This window comes from Globicephala melas, chromosome 6, assembly GCF_963455315.2.
Source record: "Globicephala melas chromosome 6, mGloMel1.2, whole genome shotgun sequence".
Taxonomy (NCBI): Eukaryota; Metazoa; Chordata; class Mammalia; order Artiodactyla; family Delphinidae; genus Globicephala; species Globicephala melas.
In genome coordinates this window covers 91,883,711-91,911,059 of record NC_083319.1, presented here as the reverse complement: position 1 = coordinate 91,911,059, position 27,349 = coordinate 91,883,711, and the positions used below count along the sequence as shown (strand labels likewise).

Here is a 27,349-nt window from a genome sequence, read left to right as displayed (position 1 = left end):
CTTGTTGTGGAACACAGGCCCCAAGCACACGGGCTTCAGTAGTTGTGGCACACGGACTCAACAGTTGTGGCTCATGGGCTCTAGAGCACAGGCTCAGTAGCCGTGGCACACAGGCCCAGCTACCCCCGCGGCATGTGGGATCTTCCTGGACCAGGGCTTGAACCCTTATCCCCCACACTGGCAGGCGGACTCCCAACAACTGCACCACCAGGGAAGTCCCTAGATTTCCTTAGTTTTTACCTAAAGTGTTTTTTCTGTTTCTAGTATTCCGTCTAAGATACCAAGTTACATTTAGTCTCCTTAGGCTCCTCTTGGCTGAACTGTTTCTCAGACTTTCCTTGGTTTTGAAGACCTTGACAGTATTGAGGAGTGTTGCTCACCTATTTTGTAGAATCTACCCTATTTGGGATTTGCCTGATGTTTCCTCATGATTAGATGGAAGTTATAGGATTTGGGGAGGAAGACCACAGATGTAAAGTGCCATCTCTTCACGTATCAATGGTACATACTATCAACATGACTTATCCTTAGTGATGTTGACCTTAGCCTCCTGGCTGAGGTGGACTCCTGTCAAATTTCTTCACTGTATAGTCTGTTTATTCCCTTTCCATATTGTCCTCTTTGACAGTATGACACAATGTACAGCCCACAGTTAAAAAGTGGGGAGTTATACTGCACCTCCTGAGAGCAGAGTACCTATATAGGTTATTTGGAATTCTTCTGTAAAGGATACTTTCTATTATCCTTCCTTTCTTTCTTTCTTTTTTCTTTCTCATTTATTTATTAATATGGATTCATGGATATTTATTTTATTCTTTGGGTTATAACCCAATACTACATTATTTATTTTCTTGGTCAAATTGCTTCAGCTTTAGCCATTGGAAGCGCTTTTTGTTGGCTCATGTAGACCTTATTTATTTATTTAGAAGTTTCTTTTTTATTTTTTTGAAAGTCTGTCTTTAATATTTTATATATTTATTTTTCTTTTTTTAAAAAAATCTTTATTGGAGTATAATTGCTTTACTCCAATAATGATGTTAGTTTCTGCTTTATAACAAAGTGAATCAGCTGTACATATACCTATATCCCCATACATCCTCCCTCTTGCATCTCCCTCACACCCTCACCATCCAACCCCTCTAGGTGGTCACAAAGCACCAAGCTGATCTCCCTGTGCTATGTGGCTGCTTTCCACTAGCTATCTATTTTACATTTGGTAGTGTATATATGTCCATGTCACTCTCTCACTTCATCCTAGCTTACCCTTGCCCCTCCCCATGTCCTCAAGTCCATCCTCTACATCTGCGTCTTTATTCCTGTCGTGCCCCTAGGTTTTTCAGAACTTTTTTTTTTTTTAGATTCTGTATATATATGTGTTAGCATACAGTATTTGTTTTTCTCTTTCTGACTTACTTCACTCTGTATGACAGACTCTAGGTCCATCCATCTCACTACAAATAACTCAATTTCATTTCTTTTTATGGCTGAGTAATATTCCATTGTATATATGTGCCACATCTTCTTTATCCATTCATCGGTCGATGGACACTTAGGTTGCTTCCATGTCCTGCTTACTGTAAATAGAGCTGCAATGAATATTGTGGTACATGACTCTTTTTGAATTATGGTTTTCTCAGGGTATATGTCCAGTAGGGGGATTGCTGGGTCATATGGTAGTTCTATTTTTAGTTTTTTAGGAACCTCTATACTGTTCTCCATAGTGGCTGTACCAATTTATATTCCCACCAACAGTGCAAGAGAGTTCCCTTTACTCTGCACCCTCTCCAGCATTTATGGTTTGTAGATTTTTGATGATGGCCATTCTGACCAGTGTGAGATGATACCTCACTGTAGTTTTGATTTGCATTTCCCTAATGGTTAGTGATGGTTGAGCATCTTTTCGTGTGTTTATTGGCAATCTGTATATCGTCATTGGAGAAACGTCTATTTAGGTCTTCTGTCCATTTTTGGATTCGGTTGTTTGTTTTTTTGGTATTGAGCTGCATGAGCTGCTTGTAAATTTTGGAGATTAATCCTTTATCACTTGCTTCATTTGCAAATACTTTCTCCCATTCTGAGGGTTGTCTTTTCATCTGGTTTATGGTTTCCATTGCTGTGCCAAAGCTTTTAAGTTTCACTAGTTCCCATTTGTTTATTTTTGTTTTTATTTCCATTTCTCTAGGAGGTGGGTCAAAAAGGATCTTGCTGTGATTTATGTCGTAGAGTGTTCTGCCTGTGTTTTCCTCTAAGACTTTTATAGTGTCCAGTCTTACTTTTAGGTCTCGAATCCATTTTGAGTTTATTTTTTTGTATGGTGTTAGGGAGTGTTCTAATTTCATTCTTTTACATGTAGCTGTCCAGTTTTCCCAGCATCACTTATTGAAGAGGCTGTCTTTTCTACATTGTATACTCTTGCCTCCTTTATCAAAAATAAAGTGACCATATGCACTTGGGTTTATCTCTTGGCTTTCTATCCTGTTACATTGATCTAAATTTCTGTTTTGGTGCCAGTACCACACTGTCTTGATTACTGTAAATTTGTAGTATAGTCTGAAGTCCAAGAGCCTGATTCCTCCAGTTCAGATTTTCTTTTCTTTTTCTTGAATTTTTGAATTTTATTTAATTTATATTTTTATACAGCAGATTCTTATTAGTTATCCATTTTATACATATTAGTATATATATATATATATATATATCAATTCCAATCTCCCAATTCATGACACCACCCCCACAACCCCTGCCGCTCTGCCCCTTGGTGGCCATACGTTTGTTCTGTACATCTGTGTCTCAATTTCTGCCCTGCAAACTGGTTCATCTGTACCATTTTTCTAGGTTCCACATATATGTGCTTATATATGATATTTGTTTTTCTCTTTCTGACTTACTTCACTCTATATGACAGTCTCTAGATCCATCCATGTCTCTACATATGACCCAATTTCGTTCCTTTTTATGGCAGAGTAATATTCCATTGTAAATATGGACCACATCTTCTTTATCCATTTGTCTGTTGATGGCATTTAGGTTGCTTCCATGACCTGGCTATTGTAAATAGTGCTGCAATGAACATTGGGGTGCATGTGTCTTTTTGAATTATGGTTTTCTATGGGTATATGCTCAGTAGTGGGATTGCTGGGTCATATGGTAATTCTATGTTTAGTTTTTTAAGGAACCTCCATACTGTCCTCCATAGTGGCTGTATCAATTTACATTTCCACCAACAGTACAAGAGGGTTCCCTTTTCTCCACACCCTCTCCAGCATTTTTTGTTTGTAGATTTTCTGGTGATGCCCTTTCTAACTGGTGTGAGGTGACACCTCACTGTAGTTTTGATTTGCATTTCTCTAATAATTAGTGATGTTGAGCAGTTTTTCATATGCTTCTTGGCCATCTGTATGTCTTCTTTGGAGAAATGTCTATTTAGGTCTTCTGCCCATTTTTGGATTGGGTAGCTTGTTTTTTTAATATTGAGCTGCATGAGCTGTTTATATATTTTGGAGATTAATCCTTTGTCAGTTAATTCATTGGCAAATGATGTGATCTATCCTGGAGAATGTTCCGTGCGCACTTGGGAAGAAAGTGTAATCTGCTGTTTTTGTATGGAATGTCCTGTAAATATCAATTAAACCTATCTGGTCTATTGTGTCATTAAAACTTGTGTTTCCTTATTAATTTTCTGTTTGGATGATCTGTCCATTGGTGTAAGTGAGGTGTTAAAGTCCCTCACTATTATTGTGTTACTGTTGATTTCATCTTCTATAGCTGTTAGCAGTTGCCTTCTGTATTGAGGTCCTCCTATGTTGGGTGCATATATATTTATAATTGTTATATCTTCTTCTTGGACTGATCCCTTGATCATTATGTAGTGTCCTTCCTTGTCTCTTGTAACATTCTTTATTTTAAAGTCCATTTTATCTGATATGAGTATTTCTACTCCAGCTTTCTTTTGATTTCCATTTGCATGGAATATCTTTTTCCATCCCCTCACTTTCAGTGTGTATGTGTCCCTAGGTCTGAAGTGGGTCTCTTGTAGACAGCATATATATGGGTCTTGTTTTTGCATCCATTCCGCAAGCCTGTGTCTTTTGGCTGGAGCATTTAATCCATTCACATTTAAGGTAATTATCGATATGTATATTCCTATTACCATTTTATTAATTGTTTTGGGTTTGTTTTTGCAGGTCCTTTTATTCTCTTCTGTTTCCCACTTAGAGAGTTCTTTTAACATTTCTTGTAGAGCTGGTTTGGTGGTTCTGAATTCTCTTAGCTTTTGCTTGTCTGTAAAGCTTTTCATTTCTCCATCGAATCTGAATGAGATCCTTGCTGGGTAGAGTAATCCCGGTTGTAGGTTCTTTCCTTTCATCACTTTAAATATGTCATGCCACTCCCTTCTGACTTGTAGAGTTTCTGCTGAGAAATCAGCTGTTAACCTTATGGGAATACCCTTGTATGTTATTTGTCATTCTTCCCTTGCTGCTTTCAATACTTTTTCTTTGTCTTTAATTTTTGCCAGTTTGATTACTATGCGTCTCGGCATGTTTCTCCTTGGGTTTATCCTGTATGGGACTCTCTGTGCTTCCTGGACGTGGGTGACTATTTCCTTTCCCATGTTAGGGAAGTTTTCGTCTATAATCTCTTCAAATATTTTCTCAGGTCTCTTCTCTCTCTCTTCTCCTTCTGCAACCCCTATAATGCGAATATTGTTGCATTTAATGTTGTCCCAGAGGCCTCTTAGGCTGTCTTCATTTCTTTTCATTCTTTATTCTTTATTCTGTTCCACAGCAGTGAATTCCACCATTCTGTCTTCCAGGTCACTCACCGTTTTTCTGCCTCAGTTTTTCTGCTATGGATTCCTTCTAGTGTATTTTTCATTTCAGTTACTGCATTGTTCATCTCTGTTTGTTTGTCCTTTAATTCTTCTAGGTCTTTGTTAAACATCTCTTGCATCTTCTCAATCTTTGCCTCCATTCTTTTTCCAAGGTCCTTGATCATCTTCACTGTCATTATTCTGAATTCTTTTTCTGGAAGGTTGCCTATTTCCACTTCATTTAGTTGTTTTCCTGGGGTTTTATCTTGTTCCTTCATCTGGTACATAGCCCTCTGACTTTTCATGTTGTCTACCTTTCTGTGAATGTGGTTTTTGTTCCACAGGCTGCAGGATTGTAGTTTTTCTTCCTTCTGCTGTCTGCCGCTGGTAGATGAGATTATCTATGAGGTTTGTGCAAGTTTCCTGATGGGAGGGGCTGGTCCAGCTCCGTTTTTCTGTCTCAAGATTACTTTGGCTATTCAGGATCTTTTGTGTTTACGTACAAATTGTGAATTTTTTTGTTCTAGTTCTGTGAAAAATGCCATTGGTAGTTTGACATGGATTGCATTGAATGTGTAGATTGTTTGGGGTATTATAGTCATTTTCACAATGTTGATTCTTCTAATCCAAGGACATGGTATATCTCTCCCTCTGTTTGTATCATCTTTAATTTCTTTCATCAGTGTCTTATAGTTTTCTGCATACAGGTCTTTTGTCTCCTTAGGTAGGTTTATTCCTAGGTATTTTATTCTTTTTGTTGCAATGGTAAATGGGAGTGTTTCCTTAATTTCTCTTTCAGTGTTTTCATCATTAGCGTATAGGAATGCAAGAAATCTCTGCATTAATTTTGTATCCTGATTTTTTAGCAGTTTCTTGCTTTCTGTTTTAAATATTGTTTGTTTTAAATGTTATCTGAATACACTGAGAACTACTTCAAACAACGCTATAATTTATTTTTGTTTTTCAGTATCAAGCAATTTTTAAAACCTCAGTGGAGAATAATCTAGTATCCTCACCAAATATTAACCCTTTCTATTCTTCTTTTTCACTCTTGACATTCCCTGCTTCCTTCTGTTATCATTCCCCTTCTGTCTCAAGAACTTCCTTTAGCAATTTTCAAATTAAGTCTGCTGGCAACAAATTCACTCAGTTTTCCTTCATCTGAGAGTGTCTTCATTTCACTTTCATTTCTGTAGGATATTCTCCCTGGATATAGAATTCTGTTCACAGCTCCTTTCTCTTAGCACTTGAAAAATGTTGTGCTATTTCCTTCTGGCCTCCATGGCTTCTAATGAGAAATCACAGGAATTAGAGACATTCTGCTCCAGGAGGCAATGTGTCATCTCTCTATGGATGCATTCAGGAAGGTTTTTTTTTGGTTTGGGTTTTTTTTTTTTGCTTTTTTTCCCTTTAGTTTTCAGTAATTTGATTATGCTGTTTCTGGGCATTATGATCTTTGGGGGCTTATTCTTACTCAGCTTCTTGAATCTGTAGGTTATGCCTTTCCCCAAATTTGTGAAGCTTCCAGTCATTATTTATTCAAATATTATTTTTCAGCCTTGCCCTTTTCCTCCTCTCCTAAATGTTAGATCTACTGTTATTTTCCTACCAGCCCTTCATATTCTATTTTTAATTTTTTTATTTAAATAGTTTTAATTGTGGAAAAGAACACATATAAAATTTACCATTTGAACTATTTCTAAGTGTACAGTTCAACAGTGTTAAGTATATTTACAGTATTGTGCAACCAATATCCAGAAGTTTTCATCTTGTAAAACTGAAACTCTGTACTCATTAAAAAACAGCACCTCATTTCGTCCTCCCTCCAGGCCCCAGCAACCATCAATCTAATTTCTGTTGATATAAATTTGACTTCTCTACATATTTCATATAAGTGGAATCATACAGTATTTTTCTTTTTGTGACCTGCTTATTTCACTTAGCATAATGTCCTCAAGGTTCATTCACGTTGTAGAATGTGTCAGAATTTTCTTCCTTTTTAAGAATGAACAGTATTCCATTGCATGTATATACTGCATTTTGTTTATTCATTTCTCTGTCTATGGACACTTGGGTTGCTTCCTCCTCTTGCCTATTGTGAACAGTGTTACTATGAAAATGGGTGTGCAAATACCTCTTCAAGATCCTGCTATTAATTCTTTTGATATATACCCAGAAGTGGAATTACTGGATCAAAGAGTAATTCTATTTTTAATTTGTGAGTAACTGCTATATTTTTTTCCATAGCAGAAGCACCATTTTACATTATTTTGTGTCAAGTTTCTTTGCTGAACATTGTGTTTGGGATTCATCCATGTTGTTGCTAGTAGTTATGCTTTGTTTATTCTCATTACCGTGTAGCACTCCATTAGGTAAAAATCCCACAATTTATTTATTTATTCTACTATAGACTTTGGGGTTGTTTCCAGGTTTGGACTATTAAAAAGAGTGCTGCTGTGAATATTCTTTTGTGTTTCTGGTGAATATATATATATATATATATATATATTTACACATTTCTGCCAAGTTAAATTCCTAGGAGTGGAATGATTCTGGTGATTATAGTAATATTGTATTATGGTTTTGATTTGAAATTTCCTGATGACTAGTGGAGTTAGCACAGACCTTTTCAAATGGTTATGGGCCATTTGGGTGTCACCTTTTGTGAAGTGTCTATCACAGGTTTTGCCAATTTTTCTGAAGGTTTGCTTCTTCTTTATGATTTTGTAAGAGTTCTTTATAAGTTCTGGATATGAGTGCTTTGTCAGATACATGTGTTACAATACCACGTCCCTTTTTGTGGCTTTGCTTTTCACTCTCTAAATGGTTTCTTTTGATGAACAGATGTTCTTACTAATGATGAAGTCCGACTTCTAATTTTTATTTCCCTTTTAGTATTTTCTGTAACCTCATTTAGAAAATCCTTACCTAACCCAAAGTCATTAAGATATCATGTTTTCTTCTAAGAGCTTCATTGTTTACCTTTTATATTTAGGTATGCAGTCCATCTGGAATCAATTTTCGTTTATGATTTGAGATTTGGGTCAATAGACATTTCTTCCTCATATGACTTTTCAAATGACCCGTACTATTTTTTGAAGACCATCCTTTTGAATTCCACCACTGTGTCTACCCTCACCATTTATAATAGCTGTAAAGCATGTCATTCTAAGTTACTCTCATAACTTATTCAGCCACTCTTCCATGGGATATTTGGGTTATTGTCTGGCCTCTGCCATCATCAAACAGGGTGAACATCTTTGTATGGACATTAAGGCCTTCTTCTGAAGTTGTTAGAACAAAGTAGAATTTCTGAGCCTGAAAATTCTTACATATTTTAAGAATTAGTAAATTATACAGTTCACATCTCAAAGAATATGAAGAGCCCCAGTGAAACATCTGTCTCCTACCCTGTCCGCAACCCTCCCAGTCCCTTCAACAAGTAAGCACAGTCATGAAATCTTGAGTATTTTCCAGATATCCTGCAATGCACAAAAATTCATTCTTTATATTCTTTTCTTCTTTTCTTTTTATGCGGCTAGTGGTACTCTATATGCTCTGTTGTTCATCTTGCTTTTCTAAATTAACAAAACATCTTAGAAATCTTCCTATTACTGTAATAAAAAAAGCATCCTTATTCATTTTTAAGGTAGTGAGCATAATTTTCCATTTGATGGGTGTATCAGAATTTAGACAGTCTCCTATTGATTGGCATCTATGGTGTTTCTAATCTTTTGCTATTCAAACTATGCTTCAATGAGTAACTTTGAACATATCATGTCGCTGTGCGCAATATATCTGTTGGAGGTACTTCTAGAAGAGACCTTGCTGGGTCCAAGGGGATATGCAGTTGTAATTTGATGAGCATTGCCAACGCTTCAGAAATATATGAAAGCTCCTGTTTTCCCACAGCATGGCCAATGTGAGGCAGGAGATAGATGGGCTCCAGGCTAGACATTTACAGCTGGCCTCCTGTTTGCCCTTCCTGGGGTGAGAAGAAGATGTGCTCCAGGCCGGGCATTCATAACCAGCCCCCTGTTTACATTTCCTGAAGCAAGAGATAAATGGGCTCCAGGACTACATATTTATGACTGGACTCCTGTCTATATTTCGAGATCTGCACCGCAGTATAAAAACCAGCAACAGAAATAGGGTAAATAACCGGACACTGGACATTTTTATTGCAGGGACAGAGTGGGACTAAACCCTGTTAAAAGATCAAGGGGTCATACATTTCCCACCCTTGGGGCACATGTGCAGAAAGTCTCGTTGGGGGTCAAAAGGAAGGGGGCACCACCCCATAATATGTGATGCTAAGGCCATCCCACAGGCCTCTGGGCTGAAATCCATCTTAGAAAAAAGTTGCGCATGCATGTTGGGGAGGGTCCTAGGGCAGGTCAGGTGTGGAAAAAGAAACCAGATAATTGGCCAAAGGTACACAAAGACCCAGAAGAACTGCCTTATATAAATGACTTAACCTCCTCTTTACTGTGCTCCTCCTCATTAGGGAGGACGCTCACACCATTTGTGCCCAGGTGTGCATTTCTGCCTTGCTCCTGTCTTAACTAAACAAACTGTTTCTCTGTGTGCTCTCCCACTTGTTGTTGTTGTGCTGTGTCTCTAATAATAAACTTTGTACCTGTTTTTACAGTTTTGCCTCCATGAGAAATGCATTTTTCACAGGGGGCAAGAGCCAAGGGGTGTGGTTGCTAGGATTCCTGGTTTTCATCCAGGCTACCCAGGTTCAATTCCTGGGCAGGGAATTAAGATCTTGCTTCACGCCACCACTCACTGCTGCCTCTTCAAGATTAAATGGACTGTTAGATCTGAGATCTTTAGCTATCCCAAAGATGGAAAATTGTAGATTATTTTCCATTTATCTCATTGTGTATGAGATTGAGCACCTTTTCAGAAGTTTAAAAAGCTAACTGTGGGCTTCCCTGGTGGCGCAGTGGTTGAGAGTCCGCCTGCCGATGCAGGGGACACGGGTTCGTGCTCCAGTCTGGGAAGATCCCACATGCCACGGAGCGGCTGGGCCTGTGAGCCATGGTCGCTGAGCCTGCGCGTCCGGAGCCTGTGCTCTGCAACGGGAGAGGCCACAACAGTGAGAGGCCCGCGTACCGCAAAAAAAAAAAAAAAAAAAACTAATTGTGTTTTTTGTCAACATCCTTTCATGGCATGAACTTCTTAAAAATCACTCAGGCTGCAAATTCCTCCAAATGTTTCCTCATGAGAAGCCCTTAGACATGGACTTTCCGGGTCAGAGTTTGTACTTTTTAAACGTTGTCTTTACATGTTGCCAACTGATGCTCCCTCCACAATGCAGATCCGAACCCGTCTCTCTTCAATCATTGGCTTTGGGGTCATAGGTGGAAATGGCACCTGTAGGTTCTCACAGGTAGAAACTTGCACCTCTACGTATGGGGGCGAGGGTACCCTGGCCTGCCCGAGGAGCCGACCCCGCCCCGTCACCTTTCGGCCACGCCCTCGGCGCCGTGGTCCCGCCCCCGGCTGTGCGGCCCCGCCCCGTGCCCCCGCTCGCCCAGCTGATTGCCCCGCCCATCTCGCTGAGTGCCCCGCCTCCACCCCGGAGAGCGGCTCCACCCTCCCGCCTAGGTAGCCCGCTCCCAAGGCTGTTCCGCCTTGCTCCCAGGCTGCATGCCCCCGCCCCTCTGCGTAACCTGGCGTCACTCGTCACGTGACGTCCGGCAGTGCTGCGAGGGGTAGGCGGTGGGTGTCGCTCCCGCTGCCACGGTCTGCGCAGGGATGATTTCCGCCGAATGAAGCTCACTGAGGCGTGATGGCGAGGGCCTAGGGGAAGGCGCAGACAGGCCCGGACGCCGCCTGTAGCTGCCCTCGGCCTCCCGGCCTCTGCGCGCTTTCCTGCGCCGTTGCTAGGCAGCCGCCTCTGGGCGCGGGAGGCAGGGCGGGCTAATGCGGAAAGGTACGGGTGCCGGGGAGGGGCTGTGATTGCGGAGGGTCCGGGTGTCTGGCAGAGGGCTATGGAGCAGTACTGCATCCTGGGCCGCATTGGGGAGGGCGCGCACGGCATCGTCTTCAAGGCCAAGCACGTGGAGGTGAGCACCCAGCCCTTCCTCCTTCGGTTCCATTGAGATCTACCTGTTTTCCCGACCCACGCTTGGGCTCCTGCCTCCCCGCAGCTTTTCGTGGCGTGCTCCCCCCTCTTTTGCTCTCTTGAGTGGAGGGCGTACAGGTTGCGGCCAGCTACCAGCGGTGCTTTCTTCCGGAAAGTGCCTCCTAGGAGCGTGGCGTGGATGTCTCTGAGCTGTTTGCTCAGCGCTGCGCCTGCTAGCCCTGATTTCCCTCCAGCACGGGGTGGGGGGCGCGTCCCACCCCCACGAGGGCCTCAGGCCTCAGCGTCGCATCCCCTTTTCCAGCCGGGGATGGGGCTGCAGTGTCTGCGTCCTGTCCCAAACAGACTGGAGAGATCGTTGCCCTCAAGAAGGTGGCCCTGCGGCGGCTGGAGGATGGCATCCCCAGCCAGGCCCTGCGGGAGATCAAGGCCTTGCAGGAGATCGAGGACAGTCAGTATGTGAGTGGGGCTGGTGTTCTGAGGTGCTGGTTCCCGCCCTCCTCCATTCACTCCCACTCTGAGGTCCTGCAGTCACTCTGTTCACTCATTTGCTTCCTCACCCCTCACTCACTCCCTTTCTTCTCCACTTGTTGTTCACCCTTATTCACCCAATTACTTCACTCATTCATTCCCTCTCGTTCACTCACTTATTTCTTCGCGTACTCCTTCGCTCATTCACTAACTTATCCTTTTTTTTCTCAAAACACTTAGTGATTTCTGAAGATAATAATTGCCACCTATTGAGCTCCTGTTATGTTCTGCATGCCAGGTTAACTGCTTTATGTATATTGTCCTGAGTTTTGTCCTCTGCTCCGCAAGGCACATTCAGGCTCTCCCTATCTCAGGCCAGGGGAGGAGGCACAGCCACCAGCTTATGGGTGCTCAGCTTGTTCCACTTGTCTGTGGAGGCTTTGGCCCAGGTCTGATCGCAGAATCAGGACGGTTTAACATTGGAGCCTCCCATAGACTCTACCCTCTACTGGCCACTGGCAACACAGAAACCAGCCCCTACCCTGCTCTTGAGAACTGAAGTGTGGTAGGGGAGATGGACAAAGGCTACAGCGCCCATCTGGCGTGGTTTGTGCTGTGACAGGCCTGGGAGGGGCTGTGCGCACACGAGGAGAGACACCTCACACACCCAGTTTCATTCTCTTTGTGGTATTCTTTCTTGTCCATGTCCTGAGTAGAGGATGTGCTTAACTTCCTGGGGAGTGACAAGGGTAGGTCCACCCACCTAAGGGTGGGTGATACTCTGACTTGTTTTTTATTCTCTGGAGATGTCCTTGATATATTGGGTAACACAAGCATGTTATAAAACTGCATGTGTCATCTTGGTTTTGTATGAAAATATTTTATATATATATATGAATACATGTCTGTGTGTGCCATGTCTCTTGTAAAGTCTGGTGGAATAGACTCCTAAGGTTGACTATAGGTGATAGGGTTTTTCTTTTGCTGTTTTTTTCATTATAATTTTGGGTATTATCTGAATGTATTTGTTTGTCCCAATCTGTAAAATGAGTGTGTACTACCCTCAACATCAGAAAAACAGCAATATGGCCATTCTTGTTTTTTGAGGAAAGTAAAAGGGCTTTGCTGACAGCTTGTGTGTGGGAGAGGTGGAGGGCCCATAGGAAGCTGGTCATACGGTCCCATTTCCTGTGCATCAGCAGTCCTGAAGAGTCTATCTTTAAAATACTCCAGATCTTACCCTGGCCCAGGCCATCCTCACCTCTCATCAGAACAACTACAGCAGGCTCCCCTGCCCCCCCGCCCCCCCGCCACTGCCTCCACTCCACAGTCAAAAAATGTACATAAAATCATCCACTCCCTGGCTTGAAAAGCTCCAGAGGCTTCTCTTCACTCTGAAAGAACTGTCACCATCTGCTTCCACCCGACTCCAGCCTCTTTTTTCATTCATTCACAACTTCTTAAGTGTCTCTCCCATGATAAGCACTGTCTAGGCTCCAGGAGTGCAGAACAGAGGAGCCTCCTTCCTGTTCTTGCCTCTGGGCCTTGTGTTTGCTGTCCCCTGGCCCAGAGCTCCTTCCCAGATGCCTTCTCTTCTTTCTTCATCAGAATCTTCATCAAAATACCCTATATGTTTGTTGTTTGGTCATTTGTCAGTCATTTGTCCCCTGAACTCCTTAAAGTCCTTCAGGACCCACCAGCCCTTGCTCCTGTTCACTACTGTGCAGCCTGCCCTTGTGACCTTGTGGGCCCTCAGGAAGTATATATGACATGTCTCCTGCTCTCCCACTGCTGGGAGTTGTGATCACCTGTGTGTGTGTGTTTCCAGGTGATTTTCCAGTTCGTGGGCTGGGTGGGGGACCAGACACTGCCCTAAGTCGCCTTTCTTAGACCTCCTTTTCCCTGAGTGTTTACTGGAGCATTAGAGTAGGGACTTGCCTTCTCCTGGGAGAGGGAAGCAAGAGATCACCAAGCTCCCTGATTCTGAGCTCAGATCTCATGCCACCATCTCTGCCTGCCTGGTCCTCTGTTGGTGCAAGGGCTGAGGGTCCCAGAGAGAGTCTGAGCCATGTGAGGCTGGTGGCTGATGGGATGCCCCGCTTGCAGGTGGTACAGCTGAAGGCCGTGTTCCCGCATGGCGCAGGCTTCGTGCTGGCCTTCGAGTTCATGCTGTCAGATCTGGCTGAGGTGGTGCGCCACGCCCAGAGGCCGCTGGCCCAGGCGCAGGTCAAGAGCTACCTGCAGATGCTGCTCAAGGGGGTCGCCTTCTGCCATGCCAACAACATTGTGCATCGAGTCAGTTCCAGCATGGGCTGGGGTGGGACCTGGGGTGGTGGTGGCTGGGCTGTGGGTAGGCCAGCCCTTGATGAAGGGCATGGTTAGAAAAGGGACAGAGGGGGCAGGGCCTATGGGTACGAGGCCAGGGCTGGGGCCCTGGAGGAGGTCTGGTCTTGCGCTGACCTGGGTGCCCAGCCTGCCAAGCCCTCCTAACCCGAGGTCCTGTGGGGGCTCTGGAGGAACTGATGCCTCTTTTGGTGCTCTCAGGACCTGAAACCAGCCAACCTGCTTATCAGTGCCTCGGGCCAGCTCAAGATAGCGGACTTTGGCCTTGCCCGGGTCTTTTCCCCAGATGGCAGCCGTCTCTACACGCACCAGGTGGCCACCAGGTAGGGAGGACCAGTTCCCAAGCAGGACCTAACAATAGACAGGCCCCAACCCTCCTGCTAGGAAGAGGTGCTTCTGGACCTTCTGTCCAAACAGTACTCTTGGGGCTGGTGTGGGGGCCAGGATGACCTTCCGAGGCAGCTTCCTGACAGACCGGTGACCTGGCTGTGACCACCTGCCCTCCTCTCACAGGTGGTACCGAGCCCCTGAGCTCCTGTATGGTGCCCGCCAGTATGATCAGGGTGTCGACCTGTGGTGAGACTCCTATGGGCTGGGCAAGGGGAAATGTGGGTTGTTGGGTCACCTTTTCCTCCTGGGCATTGAGGTCTCTAAGCCATTTGGGGGTTTTCCTGCTGTGAGCTCTAGGTTGCCATGGAGGTGTCTCCCATGGTTAGAGTATCTCTGAGGAGTTTGGGATCAGTGTTCTTCCCCATGACAGTTTTGAGCTGGGAGGGGTCAAGTGGGATCAGAGTGGTTGTCCCAGTAGGAAGCTTCTGGGCTGAGGTCGGGGAGGTGGTCTGAGGCATGGGGCATCTAAGCTGCTAAGCTGCTAAGCTGCTAAGCTGCTGATATCCCAGGTTGCAATATCCTGAGCTATCTAGAGGCCTGGGTCCCTGGATATGAAGGCCCTGAACCTTTATTTGGGGTAGGATGGTTTGTGTATGCCTAAGAGTTTGAGATTTGGGGGCCATTTTGGAGTCTGCCCCAGAATGGGAGGAGGTGGCAGTGTGTCCCAGAATGTGAGGCTCTGAGAAGTCTTAGAACTGTTGAGGGGTTGATGTGTGTTCCAGAGTTGAGGCCTGAGAGCTATTTAGAGAGGGGGATATGCTCTGTGTTCTAGGCTTGAAGTCTTTGACTGTTTGGGGATCTGTATCCTTAGCTATGAAGCCTGAAGTCTACTTTGTGGGTATCTTGACCGCAGTGTGAGGTGTGGGTGCTGGTGTGGGGAGATCTGTTTCCATGGTATGAGATCTCTGAGTTGTTTGGGTTCTGTATCTGCAGGGCTGTGGGCTGCATCCTGGGGGAGCTGTTGAACGGGTCCCCCCTTTTCCCAGGGGAGAATGACATTGAACAGCTTTGCTGTGTGCTTCGAATCTTGGGCACCCCCAGTCCTCAAGTCTGGCCGGTTTGCAGGGGCCTACAGTGGGGAGGGGTGGGGGCGGGTGGCTTCTATTACCCCAATAGCTAGTGACTCCCCTGACCCGCACCTTCTCTCTCGTGGTCCCATGCCTCCTTGACTTCCCGGACCTCGGTCCTGGCCCAGCGTGGGATCTCCTCCACCCCTGCCCTGCTGGAGGTGGGAGGGCCAGGGCCCAAGCCCTATCCCTTCTCACCCGTCCCCAGCACACACACATCCAGACCGAGCTGGGCATGGAGTAGGCGCCTGAGATGTGGAGGAAGGACTGAAGGACTGAGTGAGCACATGATGTCATGAGTGACATGTGAGCAGGGGTGCGTGGATGGGGGAGTGATGAGTGAATGGGAGCAGGTAGGTGACAGGGAGCAAGAACTGACACCTAAGGGGGCTGGCGGTGTGGGTGCCGGCCCTGATGGACCCCCTTCTCCTCCAGGAGATCAAGGACCTGCCTGACTACAACAAGATCTCCTTCAAGGAGCAGGCTCCCGTGCCCCTGGAGGAGGTGCTGCCCGATGCCTCTCCCCAGGCCTTGGACCTGCTGGGGCATTTCCTCCTCTACCCTCCACGCCAGCGCATTGCAGCCTCCCAGGTAGGGTGACACCCATTGCCCTGACCCTCCTCGTCTGTGCCCTTTTGACCCAGCAGGTTGAGATTCTCAGAACATGTGATGGGCTGGGACCAGAACCCCTGGAGCCAGGGGTAGGAGGGTGCAGGGCAGGTGTGCCTCTCCTGAGTGGATCCTAGAGGGGACCCTAGAGGGCAGGTGGCCAGGGGTGGCCCATTAGAAGGGCATGCACACCTCGCAGAAGAGCGAGTCTCGGGTTATTGGTGACTCGCTTCTTCATCCCTTCATTCCTTCAACAAGAATTTACTAGCAGCTGCACATGCTGAGCATTGTCCTGGACCCTGATCCAGAGTGAACAGACATGACTTGTGCCTGTGGGGTCTCCACCCTGTGGTGAGGCAGGGCTGTCAGTCTGTGGGAGCCGAGGGGAGGGTTGTTGGGACTGACTTTGGGGTCATGCAAGGCTTCCTGGAGAAGGGCAAGTTTAAGCATGGGGAGCTGTTTTCCCAAGAGAAATGATGAGCAGAAGCCTGGAGAGGAGGACCCAGGAGGGGTGGGTTGTGGCTGGAAGGCAGGGGAGGAGGGGAGGACCATGGGCTGATGGCTGATGGTGTGAGGGCCTCTGTCGGGTGTACCTGGCCATCTGGCCTCATGGCAGCCTCCCCTCCCTGCCCTCGGCACTAGCAGCGTGTGTTTACACATGGCCCTGGCGAGTTCCCATGTCAGCAGCACCTTCAGAGTGTACTGAGGCCAACTGACCACCTCTCAGCCCCCTGCTGCTGCCCCCAGTCTAAGCACCACCACCCCCCCATCGCCTCCCAGAATCTGCTTCTCCTGCCCATTTAGTCTCTCCTCCACGTGGCAGAGAGAGGGACCTTGTCCAGGTAGGCTGTCGTATCCTCACCTGCAGGGCCCTCCTGGGGCTCCCTCAGAGGAGAAGCCAGGTCCTAGTGGCCCACAGGCATCACACATTTGGGGCCATCACCTCTGTGACTCTGCCAGCTCCCATTCCCCTTGCTCATTCCCCTCGGGCCCCAGGGCTCCTTCATGTTCTGGGGGTCTGTGCATTTCTGTCCCTAGGCCTCACTCATTCACCTTTCAGGTCTCTGCTTGAACGCCACCTCCCAAGGGCCTCCCCTCACCATTCTTCAGGCCTGCAGCCCCTCCAGTATTCCTCATCCCCCCCTCATACTTTTCTCTTTCCCACAGCACTAATCATTTGATGCACTGTTTGTCTTACTTCTTTATCGTGTTTATTACCCCCACCCCTCACTTTGTGGAAAACTTGAAGGCAGAGCTCTTTGTTCTGTTTACCGCTGCATCTCCTGTGTCTGGAGCAGTGCTCAAACAGTGAGCACTCAGAGGTGTTGGAGTCACCTGAACGATGAGCAGATGAAGGAAAAATACTCTTCAGGGCAATATTCACATCTCCTCCTCGGCGGGAAGTGGCTGAAGCTGGGACGGGGAGGTGACCAGTTTCCTTTTGCTGCCCCTTGCTTGCTACCCTCAGGCCCTCCTGCACCAGTACTTCTTCACAGCTCCCCTGCCTGCCCACCCCTCGGAGCTGCCGATTCCTCAGCGCCCAGGGGGACCTGCCCTCAAGGCCCCCCCAGGACCCCCCCACATCCATGACTTCCACGTGGACCGGCCTCTCGAGGAGTCGCTGTTGAACCCAGAGCTGATTCGGCCCTTCATCCTGGAGGGCTGAGACGTTGGGCCAGGCCCCACCGGCGTGTCCCCCCCTTCCCTCCCCAGGACAAGCCAGGCCTCTTGTTCTTCTGCTCTGGCCTGATTCGACCACAGTGGTCCTGCTCCTGGCCAGGCCATCCAGCCTCAGCAGAGGGGACCCTCGGCCTGTGCTGTCGGCCTCCCATCTGTGTGCTGGTAACATCCATCAGAAGGAGGCAGTGAGTTCCGCTGTCATGCCTGCCATGGGGCTGGTTCTCTAGTTGCTGCCTTCCTGGTCAGGGTCAGTCCTGGTAGAGCCATTTGGGGGAGCGCTGAGTTTAGGATGTCCTCATGTCGGAAATCCAAGTGGGAAGGAAAGTTTGGGTTGATTTTGTTCTCAGAGACATTAAACACTAGTTCACTTTTGAGATTTATTATAAAACCCCCCGGTAGTTCTACGTGATGTATGCCCCTCTTCCTTTCCAGTTGAGGGAAGTGGCTGAGGTAGCATCATCCCCTGGCCCTTGCTTTCTCTGTGGTCAATGGGAAAGTGGCCCCATTCATGGCTACTTTACTCTTGGGGGATTGCTAGGTGCTTCATGTGACAGAGCTCCCTTTTGGAGGTGAGTTGGCAGAAATCAGGACCCAGGAATGGCTCAAGTTGGGGACCCAATAAGTGACCCTCCACACCTTAAGCTGGTTTACCAACATCACCCTCAGGGTACGGGTGAGCCTGGACCACATGGGCCTCCTCTTTACTCAGAGATACTGGGCAAATAAGAAGACAGACATTCCTGGAACTCATTTGTTAATTCAGTAAATCCCAATACAATCTGAACTGGCTCTTGTTTTTCTTATTAAATAATTTGGTAAGCCAATTCTAAAATATATGTGGAAATGAAAGTGTTAAGAGGAGGCAGAAGCAGAAGAAAAGGCAAAAAAAAAAAATGATGAAAGGACTTACCCTATCAGATACCAAGACTATTATAGGGCTGTAATAAATAAGCAATGTGGTATTGGTTCACAGATAGATAAAAACAGATAAATCAGAGAAACTTATTCTTAGCAATCTTTTATTCTTAAAATATTCATTTTGTGCTCATGTGGATAGAATTCTGTAAGCACCTGCAGTCACAGAGGTGACTAACAGTGCCACAGTCACTGCCCTCCAAGCTCTTAGAGGGCAAAGCACAGTAAACTCCAGTTGTTGCTTTCAGGGAAGAGTCTGAGTGTCTCATATGTCTTTAGAGGTGTTTTAAGGATCTGGCCTCTGCCTGTCCAACCACATCTGTAGACTCTAAGCTTCAGTCTAGCTCAGTTTCTGGTGTCTCTTACCTCCGTATGAATGCAAGTCTGTACCCAAACCCTGACCACTGACCCTCAGCCAGTTCCACTCGCAAAGACTAAAGCTTACTCCACCCTGACATTGACCCTCACCTTGACCATAAACCTTACACTTAACCTGACCCTATCACCCTGACCCTGACATAGACACTGACTCTCACCCTCAATTCTTTGCCAGCCCCTTCCCCACCCATGCCTGGCTTTGATCTTGGCATTGACTCTGACCGTCACCCAAACTCTGACCCCGTTTGACTTAGAACTAAACCTTGTCCATGAACTTGGCTCTCATCTTCACCTTAACCCTGAGTCTCTAATTGACATTCCTCTTACCTTGATGCTCATTATGATCCTGATCGTTAACATGTCCCTCACACTTGCCCTGAACTTATCTTTGACAATGACAGCTTCTCTCACACTGATTGTGAATACTGTGATAAATGAGATACTCACCACCTTCAATCTGATTCTGACCTTCAACTTCACTCTGCCCCTAGACTGAATCCTCACCTTGACAAGGACCATCATACTGACCCACCCTGCCCTTGAACTTGCGCCTTGATGCTGAACTACACTGTACACTCAACCTGAAACTAGTCTGCACCCCAAGCCTGACCATGATCCTGATCCTGACACTCATCTTGACCTAGACCTCCATTTCACCCTGACCTGGGTCCTCATCCTAATGCTGAGCCTCACACAGAACATGGACTCACACTTGGCTGTCACCGTTGACACCCTAATCCCATCATGACCTTGAACCTGATCTAGACCCTGACCCTGAAATTGAACTGCACACTGACACTGACTTTCATTATTATGAAGACTCATCCTCAGCCTGATCGTCACCTTCATCTTGACCCATCCTCACTTTGAAACTTAACCTTGAACTTGATTTTGACTATAAACCAAACTCTGACCCTCTGTGGTAAGCAGCATAATGTGCCCCTCCCGCAAAGATGCCCATGTCCTAACCTGTGAATACATTGCCTTACACACAAAAGGGACTTTGCAAATGTGATTTAAGGGTACAGACTTTGAGATGGAAAGAGTATCCTGGATTATGCAGATTGGGCCAATGTAATGGGGTTGGGGGGAGGGAGAGTTGGAGGAGGAGGACTTAATTCCTTCCAGCAGCAATAGAAAAGGAACCCACCTTGACTTTTAATTGACCTTGACCTTCACAATGAACATCATGCTCACCCTGACCCTGACATTACCTCACATTGATCTTGACCCTGAACCTGACACTGACTCTAATCCTGAACATCAACCTCACCCTCACCTTGACCCTGAATCCTACACGGAACTGGACATCCACTGTCAACTTGAATCCAACTTTCAATCTTACTTTCACCCTGACAATAACCATCATCCTAATCCTGACATTCATCCTCTCACTGATCCTCTCTAATGGAGCCTCAACCTGATCCTAACCTTGGCTCTCACACTGATCTTGAACTGAACCCTGGATCTAAAATTTCCCTTATAGTGACCTTGTCCTTGAACCTGATTCTGGCACCATGACCCTGACCATTCTCTTATCTTGATCCTTAACCTGACGTAGAATTTTACCTTGAATTGGACACTCACCCTCACTCTGATTCTGATCTTAATCACTCTGTCCCTGATCTTACCCTCATCCTGACTGTGACCCTGGCTGCTGTGACATTGAGCTTGATCGTGACCTTCACCCTTACACTAACTCTGATCTGATCTTGGTCAGGGCCACGACCAAAACCAGGGTCGGGGCTAAGGCTAGGTAGGGTGAGAGGCTGGGCAGGAGCCATGATGAGGGAGGTACCAGGTTAGGGCCAGGGCTTGGGCAAGGGCCAGTGCCAGTGTAAGACGGAGGCTGAGGGTCATTCTGAATGTGATTGTGAAGGCCAGGGTCGGGGCTAGGGCAAAGCTCAGGATGAAGGTGTGTACTAGGGTGAGTCAGGGTCAGGTGAGGGTAGGAACAGGAGTATGGTAGATGTCAGATGCTAATGAAGTCAAGGGTGATGATTAGGGCGAGGTTGAGGAAGAGGGTCAAGGTCTGGATAAGGGCCGGCACCAGGGCAAGGGCTCGGGAGGTGCTGGGTTCAGGGGCACCACAAGGTCCCGCGTGAGGGTCAGGGCGAAGGTCAGAACGAGGATGAATGTCAGTATAAGGGGGTGGGCAAGGGTCTCAGCGAATGTCAGGACAAGGGCAGAAGCCAGTCTGAGGCCAAGTAGAAGTGGGGCTGGTGAGCGGATTAGTAGAAGTGGGTGTTCCGAAAGGAAGCGCGGAGGCTGGGCGAGGATTAAGCGAGCGGGCGGGGCTCGGCCTGCGGGGGCGGAAGCGCAGCAAAGGCGTAGCCCGACCCAGGCAGCCATGGGGGCGGGCACTGTGGAGCCGCAGATGGGTTTGCACCAGCTGCTGCATGTGTTTTTGGAGGCCCAAGACATGCTCTGCGTCGCCCAGGTGGACAGGGTAGCGCGTCCTGTCCCAGGCGGGAGGCAGGGCTGGGCTCGTGGTCGGCCCGTCCCCTCGGAGCCTCAGTTTCCCAAATCTGGGAGGGGGCGTCGGACGGCCCTGAATCCGCGATCTGCAGAGGGCGCTTTTGGCCCCCGGGGTGGCGACCTCGGCGACCTATGAAGGGGTCTCTCTGAAAGCCTCTTATCCCTCCGTCCCTCCGTCCCTCCGTCTGTCGGTGTGTCCAGAGCTCCTGCGCGGTTGGCTTGCACCGGGCACCTGTGAACAGGGTTCACCCCTAAGATTGGCTTAGGGATCCCCACCTCTTCTGGCATATTCTGGAATTTCCCTTCTGAGGCCTGCCTGGAAAGCCGTGCTCTCCCCGTGAGTGGCACCTCCTCCTGCGGGCTCCGCCTGTCCCTTCCCAGCCAGTCGAACTGTACTGGCTGTGCGCCCTAAGTGCCTGTTTAGTGCATTAGTCTGATCTGCGCTTCTGCCCCTGTTGTGTTCCGAGCTCTTCCTCCTCTGTGCTCTTACGCAGCACAACTGTAACTAAATGATCACATAGTGTACTTGTTAAATGTTTGCTTCCCCCCCACCCCCGACCCCCGCTAGACTCATTCTTTTCTCTCTTGCATCGCTGTGTATATAACCACTGTATGATCACTGTGTGTATACACTCAGCGTATGGCTTGATATTTCGTGTACTCTAAGTAAATGTTTGTTGAGTAAATGAATTTCTTTACTTTTAAAATACATTATTATATCATTTTACAAAAAGATTAATAAACAGACCCTTACCTGAATTGTGAAATTATAACTTAAATGTATCAAGTAAAATACTGCGTTGTTATCCCCATTTTTACCAATAGGGAAAGTGAGTATCGTGCCGTGAGTGCATTGGCTGAGGTCACCCAGGTAGTCTCCCAGCAGATTTTGAAAGGGAGGTGCCGTTTACCCTTTGATAGCAGCAACTTCTCCAGGTTCTGGTTTCCCTGTTAGGTAAAATGAGGTCAATAAACCCTGCCTTACAGTGTCATCATGAAGATCAGCATCTAACAGAGGCATTCTCCAAGGTGGGTAACACCCATTTTGCAGGTTATATTACATACTATAATTTTATGTTAGGGAAGTAAGAACATCTCAGTTGGGTTTTGAACCGGGAACTATAGAAAAACAGAATGCGGAAATCTTCTTACTTGGTTTGATTATTGCAAAATATCAATTTTACATTCCTACTAGCCAAAAAGATTTCTTAAGGACTGAGAAACTTTGATTTCGGGTGAGTGAGGGCTGTGGAAGTAGGAACCTGGGCTCAGACAGGGTGGTTGTTATTTCTGCCAGGGCCTGGAAAGCCACGTATCTGGATGGGACCCTCAGTAGGTCTGGGCCACAGAAAGCTCCAGAGTGGTTTCTACTGAAGCTGTATAGGCTCCAGAATCCAGGGTGGCCCAGCTGGAGAGGCCAAGAAGTTCCAGGATGCAGGTGTGGGCCTGAGGGAGGGGGAGGCAGGGTACTCTGATCCCTTCCCAGGGCCACCTGAATCTCTTCCAGATACTTCTGCAGAGAGCAGTTTGTGGGAATAGGGCCTGTGTGCCCTCCCCAGGTAGCAGTTCTGTTCCTTCACCTTGGCATCTCTGGGACATCCCTTTAGCCAGAGCATTAATTTACTCCATTGCAGCAGCCTTCTTATGGGTCCTGCTGCTCTGCCCTCGTTTCCAGTCCTTCCTTCTCTCTTTTTTTTTTTTTAATTGGCCCTACCACATGGCTTACAGGATCTTACTTCCCCAACCAGGGATCCAACCCATGCCCCTTACAGTGGAAGCTCAGAGTCTTTTTTTTTTTTTTAATATTTATTTATTTATTTTGCTGCATCGGGTCTTATTTGCAGCACACGGGATCTTTGTTGTGGCACGTGGGATCTTTCGTTGCGGTGCACGGGCTCCTAGTTGTGGCACACAGGCTCTAGAGCGCTCATGGGCTTAGTTGCCCCAGCATGTGGGATCTTAGTTCCCCGACTAGGTATCCAACCCGTGCCCCCTGCATTGGAAGGCAGATTCTTAACCATTGGACCACCAGGGAAGTCTCCAAATCCTTCCTTCTCATAGAAGCCTAAAACACAGTTTGACTTGCCACTTTTCCATTCACAGTTCTCACTGTTTTTACCCTTCTGACTTCCAAGAGTTGGTCTAAGCCTGTCTCCAGCTCCTTTCTCTATGTTCTGATTAAGGCAACTTACTCATCATCTTTTTCATACTTCTGAATCTTTGCCCAAGTGGATCTTTCTCTCCCTGAAATACTTCAGCCATTTTCTTAGAGGATAACTGCTCATCCTTCAGGAGTTGATCAGTAATTACTTCTGAACCCCTTGGCTCCAACTGAGTTGGTCATTCTCTCCTTTGTCATTCATTATTTGGTGTGTTTTATTTGATTGTCTGAATTTGTCTCTAACTCCCCAGGGTGAGTGTTCTTGAGTGCAAGCACTGGGTCTCATTTAGCTCTCTGTCCCCTCCACAGGGCCTGGCAGGCTAGGCACTAATTGCATGTTGACTGACCAGATACTCTTCTAGGTCTGGAATGAGGCTTCAAGGACCAAGGAACTGTGGAGGTGAGTGGAGGAAGAGCCAGGCCTGCTCAGGAGAGTATCCCTCAAAGGAGAGAGGGGTGTACTTTTCAGCACTCACTGCGCTTCTGCTAAGTAGACAAGAAGGGACAATCCACAGCCCTTACCAGCAGGAAACTCCTCCCTAGTTGGGGGTGTGAGACTTTTTTTACAGTGTATTGAAATATAAGCGATTTTGTTAATCAAGTGGAGGTTGATGTAGGTGGGGGTGCCAAACTCAGGGGCAGAAATGTACAGCAACTTGAATGCAGCTGGCTGATAGAAAAATCAATAGACAAATGAACCACTTTTATTTGATTTCAACTTTGGTGTAACAACATAGTTATATAAGCATGTTTGATATTAGAACTTAAATAAAATTCAAAAAATTAAAAGTAGAAAATAAAAAATATTTTAATCATTAAATTATTAAATTTTTCTTTTCTGTTCATTCCTCCTTTGGAACCTGACATCTTTTCTTTTGTCCCAAGGGGTAAGTGTCAGATCTTCTGCCTCTTGTAGTATATAGGACAGACTATATAGCCTTGACTATCAACTAGGAGCTACATTTAGTTTTAGTCTTTCCTTATGGAAAACAACTGTTCACATGAAGTTTCCTCCAAACATGGAGGGAATCTTTGCTTGATGGTTTTTATTTTTAGAATAACTGTGAATTGATAAATTTGAGAATTGTGGAATGCCAATCTTGCCATATTTAGTTTTCAGTATCATACAGCACTGTTCTGTTTGTTGCTTTTTATTCATTTTTTTATTGCTAATCATACTAATTAGAAAAATGATGTTAATCTCTAGTCAATTTTAAAGTAAGGGAACTTTTACTGGATTTCAGTCTTTATCTCTACAATTTGGGGAATGTACTCTACATAGAACATTCAATTCTGGAAATTTATTTCTCTGTAGATAAGTGGACAAGAGAATGTCTTGCCAAATGTGATTCTCAAAGACACTGTGTCACTAGAAATAAATGAGTTGACTCATAGATTGGTGTAACTATTTGTGGAAGCCCTTGGAGGGCAATTCTCACAGTTGAAATGGGTAGGATGCCAACCCTAAACCCTAGTCTTTGTTCTCATCTTTACTGATAAGCTGGGGTAGGAATTTCCCTTTGAGTAACATAAGTAATATATTTCTTTCAGCAGTTCATAAAATCTCTTGAGCAGCTTATCACCTAACCCCCACATGTTTGCATGTGTTACCATATTGTGTGTACCTCCAGGTTCCTCAAGCAGATTCTTCAGCTGTCTGCAAGCCAAGTCATGAATGGGTTTTCGGTTCATTACTATTTTATAGTTTTTGGTGCTAAACTCTTTTTAGCCTACAGTCATTCTTTGGTATGGTATCCTTGACCTATGTTCATATAAAAAATACTGGGTTTATGCTTCTGGAACTGGGACAACTGCAGCAGCATTCCAGGAGCATCGTCACATGCACGTGTCATTTCTAATGTTGTATCTGTCATGGGTACTAGGCCCCAAAACTCTCCAGGCCCATAGAAACTCTTACAGACACAGTAATGAACATGGTTAACCGGTCGTATGTTTTTAATATGTACTCTATAATTCTAATTTAAAACACTGCAAGTTACTTCTTTAAAATGCTTCATGACCTTTTAAATTCTGCCATCTCTTTAACACACTATGCGTTAGATTTTTGGTTAAAATTGCAAATATTTGCTTTTGTTTAAGCAAAAAAAAAAATATTTCTTTTTGTTTGTGTACAGTAGATTGTTTTGCTGTTAATTGCTTTCTGAAAGGTTTTGGTGCCATGGTGTTTTTTCACTTGATACATCCTTGTATTTCAGAGGCTTATCTCATACTTTACTCATGTGCACACTTCAGCCTTGTTGACAGTCTGCCCTTTTCTTGGTCAAATCACTTGGTTTTATTTCTTCTGAATATTGGTTATGGTTCCTACTTATGGTTTGATGTATAATGGCCTTAAATATGTAGAAATAGATTTCACTTCCACAAAGAAATGTTATCCCCCCCTTTTTCTTAAACCACATTATCTTCTTAGTCTAGCTTTTATTTTCACACTGTTTAGGTTGAGATATGGGTACAAGAAATTTCCCTTTCTGTTTATTTCAACTAAAAGAAAGTCAACAACATAAGAATGATGATGTGAGGCAGCTGATACTCAGCCTCTTAGTCCAAGAGATAAAAGGGATGGTGAAGGCCATGGTGGAGCTAAAAGCTCATTCTTTTTTTTTTTGGCTGTGCCATGTGGCTTGCAGGATCCTAGCTCCCCAACCAGGGATCGAACCCAGGCCCTCATCAGTTAAAGCAGAGTCCTGACCACTGGACCACCAGGGAATTCCCTGAAAGCTCATTCTTGTCTGAGGAGTACCGTTCTGTGTGGCCCCAGATAAATTTTTCCAGGTGAGAATTTGATTTCAGTATAGCTAGATATCTTCTTCTTTTACCTAATTTGTATGTGAAATCTCTTGATTTTTAAGTATTGACAGCTAGTTCAAGTAGGCCAATCCTATGCAGGCCAGACAAGGTAATCTGGATGCCCATTCTGCCTGCAGGCTGTGAGTATGCTACTTCTGGTAGAAGGAACAGGGTTTCAGTGAGGACAGGAAAACCCATATCCGACATAAGCACTGGATCCTTCCCAGTGTGTTAGAGGTCACTAGTGCCTAGTACAGAGCCTGACACATAGGTGCTCAGTGAGTGTACAGGCTTTGAATGGAGAGAAACTCTTTGCGTTGTACTTATTGGGACCATGGGCTGTGAGCTACTTATTTCCCACCCAGCCTTATTTTTCTCCTCTGTGAGATATGACTGGAGTCCTCTGATGCTGTATCAACTCTGGTGACTGTAAATTTTGAAAGCCTTTGTCCATGGGGCCTCCCTAATCCTCTCCCAGATGTTCACTCTCCTTGTGTTTTACTCCCATGGCACTATAGGCTGCCCCTTCTGAAACTTAGCATTTCTCTCCAGAATTTTAGTTTTACTTATCCTCCTAACCACCAGCTGAGAGTACTCATAGGGCAAGGGCCATGTCTCACTCACTTTGGGGTCCACAGACTAGGTGGGGATTCAGTATTCTCCATAGTGTGGATGAGCTAATGTTTTATCTTCAACAGCCTTATAAGCGAGTTGCTATCATAGAATTGACAGTAGTTATTGATACATACAAGTTAAGGATGCAGACTCTTGGAAATTGGTGGATTAATGACTTCTGAAAATTTTCTGTTCCATAAAAGCAATGAGAAAACTGGCATAAATTGTCAAAATCAACTTTTACAGAACTCTGGAAATTAACCAGAGACTTACAGTAGTCTGGGAAGTGTTTATTCAAGAAAAAAATGGCTTATTCTCAGTAAGAGCAGCAAGTGTTCACTTGCTCTGTTCCCATAATAACCTTCCAGCTTTGTGTTAGTCTTGAATACCAACAGTTCACAATCACCGTGAAACCAGGAGCTGCAGTCACTGGAAGGGTAAGAATGGGTAAGATTCTTCAAAGCCTTATTCCCAGAGAATTGTCATTGTTCAACCTGTCTGGTGTTTCCTGGAAGAGCTCACATGTAAGC

General features: G+C 45.8%; 1 protein-coding gene across 16 annotated transcripts in view; it reads left to right on the top strand.

Annotated features, from left to right (window-relative positions):
• The first annotated feature begins 10,427 nt into the window (after nt 1-10,427).
• Nucleotides 10,428-27,349, top strand: part of CDK20 (cyclin dependent kinase 20) — a 32,847-nt gene continuing 15,925 nt past the window's right edge. The window contains exons 1-9 of one of the 16 annotated variants that reach the window (XR_009564388.1): nt 10,428-10,887; nt 11,250-11,363; nt 13,482-13,670; nt 13,920-14,041; nt 14,232-14,294; nt 15,042-15,165; nt 15,611-15,766; nt 23,706-23,796; nt 24,282-26,183. Coding sequence is in view for 12 of the 16 variants with exons in the window: in XM_030832485.2 (XP_030688345.1) it covers nt 10,813-10,887; nt 11,250-11,363; nt 13,482-13,670; nt 13,920-14,041; nt 14,232-14,294; nt 15,042-15,165; nt 15,611-15,766; nt 17,253-17,450 (1,041 nt within the window). In the remaining 4 variants the exon portion in view is untranslated. The other 15 variants (XR_009564389.1, XR_009564387.1, XR_009564386.1 and 12 more) reach the window with 15 other exon arrangements.